Below are 15,604 nucleotides of genomic sequence, written 5' to 3'. Positions count from 1 at the left end.
ATTTTGCGTTTGACAATTTCAGACTGTAGCCATTTTGTGCTACTTTTTGCTTTTAGATTGTAGTGAGTCACGCCTCTTCTAGACACAACTTTTGGTTCTTTCCCCATACAACTCCCACTTCCTTTGAAATTGCACCATATAGTATTTTGCGATTTATTCTCACTGGTTTCCCACCCAATCACAGACATCCCTTTAGTGCTTTCTCCTAACACTGCCCTATCACTTGTTTAGTACCTCTCTAACAAATAACTTTGCCCAGTTCTGACGACAGGTCACCCAGAAAGTATATAAGCAGCAGGTCCAAAGTACAAATTGAAAGAAGTGAACGGTACTTGAAAGGGCGGCACGGTGGCTCAGTGGTTAGCATTGCTGCCTCTCAGCTCCAGGGACCCGGGTTCAATTCCAGCCACTCCACTCTGTGTGGAGTTTGCACATTCTCTCTGTCTGCGTGGGTTTCCTCACACAATCTAAAAGATGTGAAGGTCAGGTGAATTGGTCATACTAAATTGCCCATAGTGTTAGGTAAAAACAAGGGCTGCAGATGTTGGAAACCAGATTCTAAATTAGAGTGGTGCTGGAAAAGCACAGCAGTTCAGGCAGCATCTGAGGAGCAGGAAAATCGATGTTTCGGGCAAAAGCCCTTCATTAGGAATAGAGGCAGAGTGCCTGCAAGGTGGAGAGATAAATGAGAGGAGGGTGGGGTGGGGAGAAAGTAGCATAGAGTACAGTAGTGAATGGGGGTGGGGATGAAGGTGATAGGTCAGAGAGGAGGGTGGAGTGGATAGGTGGGAAGGAAGATAGGCAGGTAGAACAAGTCATGGAGACAGTGCTGAGCTGGAAGTTTGGAGCTGGGGTGAGATGAGGGAAGGGGAAATGAGGAAACTGGTGAAGTCCACATTGATGCCCTGTGGTTGAAGTGTTCCGAGGCGGAAGATGAGGTGTTCTTCCTCCAGGCGTCTGGTGGTGAGGGAGCAGCGGTGAAGGAGGCTCAGTCCTTGGCTGAGTGGGGGGTGGGGGGGTGGGAGTTGAAATGTTGGGCCACGGGGCAGTGTGGTTGATTGGTGCGGGTGTCCCAGAGATGCTCCCTAAAGTGCTCTGCTTGGAGGTGTCCAGTCTCCCCAATGTAGAGGAGACCGCATCAGAAGCAACGGATACAATAAATGATACTGGTAGATGTGCAGGTAAAACTTTGGATGTGGAAGGCTCCTTTGGGGCCTAGGATGGAGGTGAGGGAGGAGGTGTGGGCGCAGATTTTGCAATTCCTGCGGTGGCAGGGGAAGGTGCCAGGACGGGAGTGTGGGTTGTTGGGGGGTGTGGACCTGACCAGGTAGTCATGGAGGGAACGGTCTTTGCGGAAAGCGGATCGGGTTGGGGAGAGAAATATATTCCTGATGGTGGGGTCCATTTGGAGGTGGCGGAAATGTCGTTGGATGATTGGTTTATGCAAAGGTTGTTAGGGTGGAAGGTGAGCACCGTGGGGTTCTGTCCTTCTTATGGTTGGAGGGGTGGGGTCTGAGGGCGGAGAGGCGGGATGTGGACAAGATGCATTGGAGGGCATCTTTAACTACGTGAGAAGGGAAATTGTGGCCTCTAAAGAAGGCCATTTGGTGTGTTCTGTGGTGGAACTGGTCCTCCTGGGAACAGATACGACGGAGGCAAAGGAATTGGGAATACGGGATGGCATTTTTGCAGGAGGTAGAGTGGGAAGAGGTGTAATCCAGGTAGCTGTGGGAGTCGATGGATTTGTAAAAAATGTCGATGTCAAGTCTGTCATCACTAATGGAGTTGGAGAGGTCCAGGAAGGAGAGTGAGGTGTCAGAAATGGTCCAGGTAAATTTAAGGTCAGGGTAGAATGTGTTGGTGAAGTTGATGACTTGCTCAACCACCTCGCGGGAGCACGAGGTGGCGCCAATGCAGTCATCAATGTAGCGGAGGGAGGAAGAGGTAGGGAGTGGTGCCTGTGTAACTATGGAAGATGGACTGTTCTACGTAGCCAACAAAGAGACAGGTATAGCTGGGGCCCATATGGGTGCCCATGGCTAGCCCTTTGATCTGGAGGAAATGGGAGGATTTGAAGGAGAAATTGTTGAGGGTGAGGACCAGTTCAGCCAAACGAATGAGATTGTCGGTGGAAGGGTACTGTTGGGGACATTGGGAGAGGAAGAAACGGAGGGCTTGGAGGCCCTGTTCATGGCAGATGGAGGTGTAAAGGGATTGGCTATCCATGGTGAAGATAAGGAGTTGAGGGCTGGGGAGTCTTGGAGGATGTGGAGGGCATAGGTGGTGTCTCGAACATATGTGAGGAGTTCCTGGACAAGGGGGGATAGGACAGTGTCTAGATGAGCTCAGTGGGGTAGGAGCATGCTAAGACAATGGGTCAGCCAGAGGGGTCAGGCTTGTGGTTCTTGGGAAGAAGGTAGAACCGGGCAATGCGGGGTTCCTGGACTATGAGGTTGGAAGCTGTGGGTGGGAGATCTCCAGAGGTTCTGTATGGTCTGGGAGATGATGGTTTGGTGATGGGGGGGGGGGTGGGATCATGGTAGAGGGGGCGGTAGGAGGAGGTGGCTTCGAGATGGCGTCTGATTTCGGCGGTGTAGAGGCCAGTGCCCCAGACTACCATTGCAACCCCTTTATCCGCTGGCTTGATGGTGAGGTTGGGATTGGAGCAGAGGGAGTGAAGGGCTATGAGGTTGGAGTGGGGGAGGGGGTAGACAGGTTGAGGTGGTTAATGTCCTGGTGGCAGTTGGAAATGTGTGCATTAGTCTGGGGTAAATATAGGGTAGGGAAATGGGTCTGGGTGGGTTGCTGTTCGGAGGGTTCGTGTAGACTTGTTGGGACAAATGGCCTGTTTCCATATTGTAGAAAATCTAATCTAATCATTATCTCCTAGGAAAATGGTGAGTGCTTTGGGTCGTGAGAAGTAATCAGAAGGGGAAAGTGCTGTGCTTGCGGTGCTATGGGATGGGGAGGTGATATCACATAATAAGGGAATGTCGCAGAGAGAATGGTTGTGGGTGGGAGTGTACAGGGATTGGATGTCACTGGTGAAAAAGAGATGGTTGCAACCAAGAAGTTGGAAACTGATAAAATGGTAAAGGGCATCAGAAGAATCACAGCTGTGTGTGGGAAGAGAGTAGAGGTAAAAATAGAGTCGAGATCGGAAGAAATCAGAGGGGGCTAGAGCAGACTAATACAGCAGGTTTCTCAGGACAAACAGGTTTGGAAAAGAGGTCAATGCATTCAGAAGCAGTAGGTGAAGATCTCCAGAGATCATGAGGTCATTGCTGATCTCAGTGACTTATCTTTCAGTGGTTAATCATTGTTCTGAGCAACGTAGGAGGAGGTGTCAGAGAGTCAGCTTTTGCTTGTGGAGGTGGTGTATTCTAACGCTAAAAGTGTCTAACAGGGTCTTTAAGGCCTAATCAAAATGAATACAAGAAGAAACGTGCCCTTCAATATAAAGCAAATTTATTAGCTAAATCTACTTCAGATATATGCACACTAATGAGTAAACCTATTCGTTTAAACCACTTTCAGCATATTCAGCAAGCAGGTCTCACTGCCTTCTGCCCATTTGAGACGCCTGGGTGATGGCCAGCACTTGGAACTCTATCTCAGATTCCATGGCGCCTGTCTGTGAACCCCAGCTGAAGATGCAAGTTATACCCTCCCCAGAATGGGAAAAATCTCCAGTATTAAAACTACTCTAAATCTGAAATTGTGTACTGTATTGCCATCTTTGGGTGCTTCGCCCAAGCATTCCTTTATGCAAAAGCAGGTCCAAGTATGTCTGTGTTTTGGCAAAACAACCTCTTCCCAAATTCCAGCCAAGAACATTGCAATTACCTTCCATCCAAAACCAAAGGTTGGTTTTACACTTAGCATATTTTTCATGCATTTTCCTTGCTTTTTGCCACATTCAATTAACCTATAGCCGTCTGATTTGGAGATATTATTTTCAAGCTGAACACTATAGAGGAGAAAATTTTGTGCAACGCTTTCTAAGTTATTCCATTTATCAGAGGTTATTCCCTTTCAATGTTATGTTCATGTTACTGTCACTGCAGGTGCATCTCTGAGCAATGTGTTAACCAACATTTGTGCTTTATTTTGAAGAGACATCAAATTGATCTTGATGTCTTGATCCATCACTTTCTTTTATTCACTGGAAACTGGAGTTTGAATTGGCCCTGTCCACTTTGCGATTGGCCGGATTATCATTTGGAAGGTTTGGCACTTGTTTTTCCTTCTTTCTTCTGCCATTCCCCCACTCCAGTATTTACAAATGTTTTCTTTTATTTGCAGAGCAAATTCATGGACTACGAAAAGAGGAAGGTAAGAAACTGCATAAAGCTGCTGCTCCTTGCAGTTCTTCCGATTAATGACTTTATTATAAATCTTGAATTGACCATTGTTGATTCCAGTACTGACACCAATGCTGATGACTTTTTTTTTGGAAAGAAAATTGGATGGATATCTAAAGGAAATAAACTGATAGCAAATATGGGGTTAGATCAGGGAATAGGAGTGACTGCATTTCTCCCAAGAGAGCTGGATGGGTCAAATAGCTGCCTCCTGGTCTTTAAACAACTCAATGCACAAACTCTCTTTGCTCTTCTCATCTATAGTACAATATTCCATTGAGGGAAAACCTTTCCTAATTTTAACCCACCACACGAACCGAAGAAGCAGTGGCACAGTGGTAGTGTCACTAGACTATGTCCTCAGTTAATGCTCTGGGATCATGGGTCGAATCCCACCACAGCAAATGATGAAATTTGAATTCAAGTCAGAAATATGAAACTAAAAAGCATGCCTCATAGTGGTTTGGTGCCTGCTGCCAATTGTCTGAAAAACCCATCTGGTTCACTGATGCCCTTCAAGAAAGTGCCATTCTTCCCTGGTCTGCCTACATGTAACTCCAGACCTACAGTAATATGTGGATACTGAACTGCTCTTTGAGATGATCAATCAATCATAGAATCCCTAGAGTTTGGAAGCAGACCATTTGGCTACACTGACTCTCTGAAGAACATCCCATCCAAACCCATTCCTTATTCTGTGTCCCCGTTGCAGTTCTCCCCTCTTTTTCCAGCGATTCCAGCAACATCGAGTTCTGCTTCCTTCTGAGAGAGGTAATTGGTAAAAATAAGTCTTTTCACACGATAATGAGAGGCAGCAATACTGCCCTTCAAAGCAAAACAAAATCTCTCCTTGATGGAAGGCAGCATAGAATCCCTACAGCGTGGAAGTGGCCATTCAGTCCATTGAGTCGACACCAGCCTTCCAAACAACATCCCATCCAGACCTATCCCTTACCCTGTCCCTGTAACTCTTCATTTCCATTGGCTAATTCACCTATCCTGCACATCTCTGTACACTATGGTAATTTAGCATGGCTAATCCAGCTAACCTGCACATCTTTGGACTGTGAGAGGAAACTGGAGCACCTGCAGGAAATACACGCAAACACTGGCAGAATGTGCAAATTCCACACAGATAGTTGCCCAAAGGTGGAATTGAACCTGGGTCCCTGGAGATGAGAGACAACAGTGGTAACCACTGAACCATCAATGAATTCAAGAGAAATTAGGGATGGGCAACAAGTACCAAACTTGCCTGTGATGCCCACAATCCATGTAAGGATATAAGAATCGTTCCATTGGATCAAATCTATTCTCTCTGAGCTGTTGTGCAGAATTCTTATTGTCTAAATCTATTCCTGATCCTAATCATACTATAGAATCCCAACAGCGAAAAACTTTTCACATTCTTACCCCATTGTGCAGTTTTAATGTACCAAATGTTTCCAAATTCTTGTACATTTTAACACAGTTGTTAGACACCCATGTATTAAAAACTTACTTTTTATTTGGAAATTCTTCATTTTTAAACATAGGATAATCGAGGGGATACATAATTTGAGGGGCTGGCAGACAAAAGGGCAGCCATATCATAAGTTATTAGAGGTATAATTGTAGAGTCTGTAACTGCCTCTTGAGGAGGTAATCAATCTATGAGAACTTGGGAGGTGTTTAAATTAGTCCTGTTAATTCCCCTGATTTAAGGAAGAGTTTTGAAGGCTACAGGTAAACCGAAGGTGGTTTCAAAGTATCCATATACTTTCAAATCATAGGACATGTTTTAAGTTAAATGTAGTTGTTTTACATTTCTATCTGCAAACAAATCCAGTGTGTCATGTTGCTTGTAGCTGTGCTTTTTAAAATTTAATCATGAGGTGTGGGTGTCACTGGCACTTACTATCCCTAATTGCCCAAAGAGTATTTAAGAATCAACCTCATCACTTTGGCTCTGGAGTCATCTGTAGGCCAGACCAAGTAAGAATTGCAGTTTCCTTCCTGCAAAGGTGTTAGTGAATCAAACAGGTTTTTCCAACAATTAACAATCACCATTAGATCCTTAATTGCTTAATTATTGATTTCAAATTCCACTGAATGCCATGGTGAGTTTCAGACCAGTCGCCAGAACATTACCTGGCTTTCTGGATTGACAGTTTTGTGATAAAACCATCACCACTTTCCAGGGGAAAGTTTATTTGTTTTGATATTGTCACAACTTAACTGGGAATACTACCATTAATTATGCTGCACGTGTAATTTGTCACAAAGTGCATGAAAATATAAAATTCATAGTGAGACCGCCAAACTGTTATCCACTTCATTCTTCCGTTATAGTAAAAATAACTTTTTATTGTAATATTTAAGTTTAAAAAGAATAGTAAAACAATTTCTCAGTTATGTAACTTAAACTTCATAAGGCTAATGTCAGCGGGCTCTGATACCTATAAGCTTTTTAAACACTGCAGTTCAACAAGGCAGAATGTCCTTAACTCAAAAGAATCATGGTGCTGTTCAGTTTTAAATAGCTCAACAATATACATTACTTGCTTTCCAAGTTGCAGAACTTTCCCATTTTTCAACTAAGTCAGTCTGATTTCCATTTCAGTTCATAGTCTAAAAAATGAAAAATATGTGGTCTCCGACAGTATGTTTCTGCTGTTTGCACTTTCAGAAGCAGTCTGAGAATAGACAATCTGTAGCTATAGCAGCTTTAAGTGAGAAAGAGAGAGTCTGGCAGAAAGTGGGGACAGGACAGAAAGCAGGGTTATTTCAATGAGACAGGATGCATAGATGAAAGCAGAGCCCCTGCTCAGAGGACAATTCCAAATTTCTAAGGATTTCAAAGTTGCCAGGTCTGTCTAGCAGAGCGAGTGAAAATGATTGGCAGAGGTATCCTCCAAGTAAGAAAAATCAAAATCTAAATGCCAGAGCTGGGAAATTGTGAAGAGCTCAGACGTGGATCGATTTATTCAGAAGGAATGAAAGGACACTGAAGAGGAGTTCTCCGTTTAAATTCAAAATAAAGTGGGGAAACCTCTGCTCAGAATTTTGACATAGAAGATAAAGGATTAAATGAAAAGTACTTGTTTTTTCATCAGTAAAGAGCTTTTCCTTTTCAATTGTAAAATCTCGTGTGTGCCTTTTAATTTTAATTGGGATTTTGATCGACTGCTAACAGCTGTGTTCACAACAGAATATAAGATTGACTGACTCTTGCCTCTCAGTATATATCATCCAATCACTGGCAAATTCCAGCAGCCTTCCAGCACACTCCCACCTAATTACTGAACATTCCCAGCGGCCTTCCCACATAGGAGCCACGCAGTGCCTCACAGTGCCAGGGACTGGAGTTTAATTCCAGCCTTGGGCAACTGTGCGGAGTTTGCGTGTTCTCTCCGTGTCTGTGTGGGTTCCTCCCACAGTGTAGGATGTGCAAGTTAGGTGGACCGGACATGCTAAATTATCTATAATGTTCATGGATGTGTAGGTTAGATGCGTTAGCCATGGAAAATGCAGGGTTACTATTATACAGTCTCAAACCACACAGGAAAGCTTTTTCCAGTAACGGTTACAATAACTTTGCAGGGTAGAATAAGGAATCACCAGTCACCTGCGCACACATTTTCCAGCAGGGATGATTGAAAGGTGATGAAAAGCTGGAGAGGGACCCCGGGTGGATTTCCCAATTCCACTATCTCCCCTGTGCCTTACTGTAGCCATGTCTGATAATAGTGTTTCATTTGAATCCACTGTGAACCTGGACCCTTCCTGGATTCTGCAGTTCAGTCCATTGTTGTCATCACACCATAGCAAGTGCTGTGACGTGTCTGTTGCTGTGGATGTGGAGTCAGTGCTACTGTGGAACTACATACCCAGATGTCTCTGACATGAGTTTAAGGTGCTGTGCCTCACCCACTGTATCTCATGTCCTCAGGAACAAAAGCAGCAGGAAAAGCTGGACTTTGAGCGGCGATTGAATGAGGAACAGCGGGAGCGGACACAGCTCATCCTGCTCAATACTAGTCAAAAAGAGCAAGTCCTGATGTCGGTGAAGCAGGTAATTAGGGGTGAATAAACAAGGTGAAAGATGGTGGATGGGGTCCATACCAGCATGAAACAAACTTTGGGGAGTGAGGAGGAGCTGGGGCTGTTTCTAACTTGATGCAGGCTCCTGTCGATTGATGCTGGCCAGTCTCATTCATTACAGAATCTCAGAAGGAGGTCATTTCACCAATTTGTGTCTGCAGTGAGTCTCCAAATGAATATCATGATTTAGAGTAATAATGCCCTCTTGGGTACCTGGATTTGAACCTATGTTTACCACACTTCCAGTCAATACGTTCTCATTTGTTTGGGAAAGGCTTATTCCCTCACATCTCACTTGCTTCTTTCACTTTAAATATGTGGCTTTTTGTTCTTGATCCTTTTAGAAATGGAGAGTTTCCTCTTATCCACTCTATCCAGCCCACACATGATTTTGAAAACTTCAAACAAATATAGAACATAGATTACAGTACAGTACAGGCCCTTTGGCCCACAATGTTGTGCTCAGCATTTATCTTAATCTAAGATCAACCTACCCTACACACCCTCAATTTACTGCCGTTCATGTGCTTGTCCAGCAGTCGCTTCAGTGTCCCTAATGTCTCTGACTCTACTATCATGCATCCACCACTCTGCGTAAAAAACTACCTCTGACATCTCCCCGATACCTTCCTCTAGTCACCTTTAAAATTATGACCCCTCGTGACAGCCACTTCTGCCCTGGGGAAACGTCTCTGGCTATGTACTCTATCTATGCCTCTCATTACCTTGTACACCTCTATCAAGTCACCTCTCTTTCTCCTCTCCAGTGTGAAAACCCCTAGCTCACTCAACCTCTATTCATGAGACAAGCCCTCCAGTCCATGCAACATCCTGGTAAATCTTGTCTGCACCCTCTCTAAAGCATCTACATTCTTCCTTTAATGAGGCGACTAGAACTTGACATCATATTCCAAGTGTGGTCTAACCAGAGTTTTATAGAGCTGCAGCAAAATCTCGTGGCTCTTAAACTCAATCCCCCCATTAACAAAAGCCAAAACACCATCAGCTGCCTTAACAACTCTATCAACCTGGGTGGCAAGTTTGAGAAAACTATGTACGTGGACCCCAAGATCCTGCCGTTTCTCCACACTGCCAAGAATCCTGTCTTTAATCCTGTATTCTGCATTCAAATTCAACATTCCAAACTGAATCACTTCTCATTTATCCGGGTTGAACTTAATTTGCCACCTCTCAGTTCAGCTCTGCATCCTGACAATGTTATGTTGTACCCTGCAACAGCCCTTGATACTACCTACAACACCACCGTCATCAGGAAACTTACTAACCCACCCTTCCATTTCTTCATCCAAATCATTTATAAAAACTACAAAGAGGAGAGGTCCCAATAATGGATCCCTTCGGAACACCAGTGGTCACTGACCTCCAGGCAGAATATTTTCCATCCACTACCACTCGCTGTCGTCTTTCGGCCAGCCAATTCTGTATCCAGACAGCCAAATTTCCCTCTATCCCATACCTCCTAACTTTCTGAATGAGCCTACCGTAGGGGATTTAATCAAATGCCTTACTGAAATCCATATTCACCACATCCACTGCTTGACCTTCATCAACTTGTCTCATCACATCCTCAAAGGACTCAATAAAGCTTGTGAGACATGACCTGCCCCTCACAAGGCCATGCTGACTATCTTTAATCAAACTATATTTTTCCAAATAGTCATAAATCCTACTCTCCGAATTCTTTCCAGTCCCTTGCTTACCACAGATTTAAGACTGACCGATTTGTAATTCCCTGGTATTTCCCCATTCCCTTTCTTGAACAAAGAAAAAACATTTGCCTCCCTCCAATCAGCCAGTACTACTCCTGTGGCGTGAGGATGCAAAAATCATAGCCAGAGGCGCACCAATGTCATTCCTTGCTTCCCATAGTAACCTTGGATATATCTGATCCTGCCCTGGAAACTTATCTATCTTGATGCTTCCCAGAATTTCCAGCACATCCATTTCCTTAATATCAATCTATTCAAGACTATTAACCTTGTCCAGTGTTCTCACTATCAATCTAACAGATCTAACATCTTAGCTTCCAGTTCTGGGAACAGATGAAATATATCCTGGCCTGTTTCCAGCTTACCTCACTTGAGTTACTTCTTTACTATTGTTCTTGGTGTGTGGAGCATGTCTGAATCGCACCTAATTCTGATTGGTTTTCTGTATGCCTTTGTCCCTCCTCAGTACCATTGGTAGTTGGTGGTCTGTGACTACATGTTAAGAGAGTTGTCACTAGCATCAATCCTCATGCTGAATAAATAACAAGATGTTGACTTAAATTTGGCTGTTACAAATTCAAAACTGTTTTCATGCTTTTTAGGAATAAATTGTACAGTGCTGAAAGAGGCCTTTCAGCTCATTGTGTCAACTCCTTTAAAGAGCTATCCACTTAACACCACTACCATGCCGCTTTTCTAATTTCCAGTATTGTTCCTGTTCCATTCATAAAATTATTGTTGAATCTGCATCCACCAACCTTTACAGACAGTGCATTCCTGATCATTGTTACTCAGTCTGTAAAAATTGTCTTCCTTCTGGTCTTTTTGCAATTATCTTAAATCTGTGTCCCCTCGCCACTTGCCCTACTAGGCATCTTGATTTGAAGTAGCCAATGTCAGGAAATTAATTTAAGGGTAGCAGTGTTCAAAAATCGCAAAGGAGATGCATAATACGGTTTGGTTAAGTCTTTTAATACAGTGAATACTGTCCCAAAATTCCATGGTCAGGCAAGGTGCGTCCATAACCTGGTCAAACTGACGTCAACCTCTGATTCCTTCCCATCCACACCAATGGCAAATCAGAAGGCCAGGAGAGATCCCTGGTTAGCAATCTGCAGAAGGTAATGAGAAACCACTGCATACTTTACCGAGCATAACGAGGGGCTCTTACTGAGCCCTTTAGGAGTGTGGTACCCAAAAAGATGAGCACAGAGATTTGTTGGGGAGTTGGTTGAGAGGATTTGGGCAGGGACTGTGGGCAACTCTCTGCTTGGTAAGAAGTACTGCCAGATCCAACTGTGGAAAATCAGCATCATGGAGGTTTGGTTATTTTTCAGAGTTCATTGTGGAGTTTTACTTCCAGTTTTTGCACTAGGCCATACCCTCTACCCCTTCCCACATGGGGCACTTGACCAGTTCCCCTGAGCAGCATTGGGTACAGGGCAATCTGAACCTCCCCAGAAGCTGATGAGCGATTATGTTTTATTGCGAGAATTAAGGTAAGCAGCTTCACTGCAATGCACTTGAAAAATGTGACTGACAAAGCAGGTCAGGATTCTTTACCATGGAGGGATTCTGGTGTTAGAAGCTGCTTCCGTCCCCCACCTTCTTGTTGGAATAACTACCCCCTCTGCTACTTGCCATTTCCTGTGACTTTACTCTCCATTTTATTGTCGCCCTTTCTTGGTTTCTGCTCACCATGCCTTGTCCTATTCACTCTTTCAGTGGGGCCAATTTGCTGTCCCTTTCCCATGACTTTGCGTTTTATTTGTGCCTGACCCTCATCATGTCACCACAGGAGCAGGGGAAGCTGGATCAGGATCTCAGAGACCAGCAGCGTCACCTGGAGGTGGAGCGCCAGCGACTGCAGGAGGAGTTGAAACGGGGAGAACATGGAGCAACGAACCTCATCCGCAGTTTGCTGGAGGATAGTGAGAGGTGAGTGGACAGCAAATGCAACTGCAGGTTACCTGGTCTGACTTGTTTGTACTTATTCACACAGGATCTACGGTGTACCTGCTTCATCAAAGGTTGACACCCTTCATCCTGTGAAGGTGCTATCCCATTAGTGACTAAATGACCCAGGACATATCTTGTGCTGCGTCTGTCAATATCACAAGTGATTCTGACTGGAGCAGTGTGACCCTCAATAGCATCTAATTCTAGAGGCATTACTGTGAATGAGAGGCTGTGGGCCAAGGGTAGATTATGGACACTAAGGTGAATCAGTGGTGGTGGGATGTTTACTTCCTTTACCTGACGTCGTTAAAAATCTGACAAAAACCGGAAAATAACAAGTCCTTCACCGAGAAGAAAATCAAATGGTTCTGATAAAAGCTCCCCCCTGGTGAGACCACCAACTCCAGATGTCAATTGTTCTCCTTCTCCCTTCATGTGCCAATGTGAAGTTATCAAGAGGTTTTTAAAAATATAAGTTTTATCTTTCCATTCCTCAGCCGTGCATGGTCTTTGGTGCTTTGAGAGTTGTCCTGTTTCTGCTATTTCATATAGTGTCTTAGGATCTTTTACATCCACCTGCGAGGGTAGAGTAGGCCTCAGCTGAAAGATGGCACTTGTGACAGTGTAGCACTCCCTCAGTGTGGGCTGATGTGAGCACTCCTGAATTTAATTGGGTCAATGACGGTACCTTGAGCTGCCTGGGCCCGGAGCTCTGGAATTTTCTCACTCAACCTCTGACCTCTTCAATTTTACTTTTTTCCTCTAAGATACTCCTTAAAATCTTTTGGTCACCTGCCCTACCTTGTGGCTGTGTCAAATTTTGACCTATTACACTTCTGTGAAGGAGTGAAGTGAACAACTGACCCCGTCAAATATCTTTACAAATATAAAACATTCATGTTGCAGACTAAACTGATATTGCTATGAACATTTTTAATACCAAGCGATAGAAGAAATCAGTAGAGGTAACCAAATAGAAGGGTTTCGTGAAAAGGTAGTGAGCAAAGTGGAGAGATTAGGAAGGAAATTCCTGAAGTTAGAGCCTGTTCAGAGTTCCAGCAAAGAAAACCCATGGTTAAGTGATCAAAATCACCATTATCAGAACTAGAGGAATGCAGAAACACTGAAGGCACAGATAAGGTTATGGGGAGTGAGGCCATGGAAGGAGTTAAAAAGATTGCAGTTTGTAAATGGAGGCATTGTCAGACTGAGAGCCAGTGAAAGTCAGTCTAATGGTTTGTCCTTGGGGTTAAAAACTCACTTCCTGGCGAAACGTGATTAAAGTTGTCAAACGGTCTTGCTCAATGTAAGACAGTTAGTTGTCAGAGATGGAGCTGTTGGACTTGTGACTTCATTTCTGGCAATGATCAAAGACAGTCCCTTCTCAGGAGTGAGACCTGAACCCACAAAAGAGGCAGAGCCTCAACTGGGAGAGTAGAACAGCCCCTTTCAGACTGAGCATCTTCCAAGTGAACTTAACTGGTCATTCAATCACTCATTGGCCTCCAGTGTAGTGCAGAATAGCAAAGATTCAGCTACTGCACGCCTCACTGAGTGGCCTGGGCTTGATTTGACTCCAGTCCTATGTGAACTGTTAGGCTAATGTGTTTCAACAGAATGGTGGTTCAGTGGTTAGCAGCACTGCTTCACAGCACCAGGGACCTGGGTTAGATTCCATTATCAGGTGACCGTGTGGAGTTTGCACATTCTCCCCGTCTGTGTGGGTTTCCTCCGGGTGCTCCGGGTTCCTCCCACAATCTAAAGATGTGCAGGTAAGGTGAATTAACCATGGGGAATGCAGGGTTACAGGGATAGAGTAGGTGAGTGGGTCTGGGTAGGATGCTCTTCGGAGAGTCAGTGTGGACTTGATATACCATATGGCCTGCTTCCACACTCTGGGGATTCTATGATTTTATGTCGCTTTCCACCAAAGAGATTTCGTTTTTATTGTGTGAAAGCATTTGTTTTTACCAATTACATCTTTTTCAGAAGGAAGCAGAACTCAATGTTGCTGGAATCGCTGGAAAAAGAGAGGTGAGAACTGCAGTGGGGGACACTCGAACGTCTGGGTTTCAAACCTATCATACCTGTCTCCAAAGTGCAGAGCTAAAACTATTAATCAATTGCATTTTGGTTCTCCTAAATAAAAGCAGAAAATGCTGGAGAAACTATTCAGACAAAGAAAACATATCATTCACCCTGTTGACTCTGTCTCTTCATAACCCCTCCCCACCACACAGACAGTTGCTGCCAAGTCTGCTTAGTTTCTCCAGCATTTTCTTATTTTATGTCAAATTTACAGCATTCGCAGCATTTTGCTACTGATAATAAACTGAAGAACAATATAGCGCAGGAACAGGTTCTTCGGCCCATCAAGCCTGCGCCAATTACTATTACTTATTTAGGCTCACTATTGCCCATGCTTGGTTTCTATGCCTGTGTTTACTTACTGTTTATGTGTCTATCAAGATACACTTTAAATGTTGCTAATATGGCTGTTTCCATCACTTCCACTGGCTGTGCATTCCAGGCACCCACTATTGTGTTTGTGAAAACATTTCTCCTCTCACCTTGAATCTGTGCCCTCTTGTAGTTGAATTTTCCACCTAAGGAAAAAGCCTCTGACTATTCACCCTATTTATGCCTCTCATAATTGTTTAGACCTCTATCAGGTCGCTCCCCAGCCTCAGACTTTCCAGTGAAAACAATCCAAGTTTATCCAACCTCTCCTCGTAAGTCAAACCTTCCAGACCATGCAACATCCTGGTAAACATTCTTTCCACCCTCTCTTTCTGGTACTGTGGTTACCAGTACTGCAACAACATTCCAAATGTGGCCTCACTGAAGTTTTATACAACTATAATGTAACTTTTACATTCGATATCCTGGCAGATCAAGATAAGCGTGCTGTATGCCTTCTTGACCACCTTAGCGACCTGTGTTCACAAATCTTTGTGTTTCGGAAATCTTTGATCCCCTTATGTTAATACTCCTAAGGATTCTACCTATTGTATAATTTGCACCTGAATTTGATCATCCAAGAATGCTCATTCATACTGTCACTCTGCAACCCCTCTCCCCAGCATACTGTATTGCTGACTGCATCTCTGCTGATGTTAATCCGTCTCCCTCACACTGTCACTCAGCAACCCCAACCCCCGGCAAAGTGTTACTGACTGTATCCCTACAGATGTTAATCCATCTCCCTCACATTGTCACTCAGTAAGCCCTCCCCTGTGCTCTGTGCTTCGTAGCTGGGACCCTGTTACTGAGCATTGTTAATTCAGTCCATTAGGGTTAGACATTATATTGGCCAAGTGGAACAGCTTTTCCAAACCTGTGAAAATTTTTGCACCCAAGAATCAAGTCTGTTTCTGGCATGGGAACCGAACTGAGAAGTCGATTGCTTCTTGTAATTCAGAGCGGTGGTGGTGTGGTAATGCAATTGGGCTGGTATTTCAGAGACTT

At 44.1% G+C, this 15,604-nt stretch overlaps 1 protein-coding gene across 4 annotated transcripts in view; it reads left to right on the top strand.

The window, feature by feature from the left end:
• The window catches only part of lrsam1 (leucine rich repeat and sterile alpha motif containing 1), an 80,965-nt gene that overhangs the window by 36,577 nt on the left and 28,784 nt on the right, over nt 1–15,604 (top strand). For 3 of the 4 annotated variants that reach the window (XR_009645817.1, XM_060841283.1, XM_060841282.1), the window contains exons 10-13: nt 4,306–4,335; nt 8,296–8,418; nt 11,976–12,115; nt 14,126–14,170. Coding sequence is in view for 3 of the 4 variants with exons in the window: in XM_060841283.1 (XP_060697266.1) it covers nt 4,306–4,335; nt 8,296–8,418; nt 11,976–12,115; nt 14,126–14,170 (338 nt within the window). In the remaining variant the exon portion in view is untranslated. The remainder of the gene's footprint in view (nt 1–4,305; nt 4,336–8,295; nt 8,419–11,975; nt 12,116–14,125; nt 14,171–15,604) is intronic. The other variant, XM_060841284.1, reaches the window with a different exon arrangement.

Source organism: Hemiscyllium ocellatum, chromosome 21, assembly GCF_020745735.1.
Source record: "Hemiscyllium ocellatum isolate sHemOce1 chromosome 21, sHemOce1.pat.X.cur, whole genome shotgun sequence".
In the NCBI taxonomy this organism is placed as follows: domain Eukaryota; kingdom Metazoa; phylum Chordata; class Chondrichthyes; order Orectolobiformes; family Hemiscylliidae; genus Hemiscyllium; species Hemiscyllium ocellatum.
This window is presented reverse-complemented; position numbering and strand designations above follow the sequence as displayed.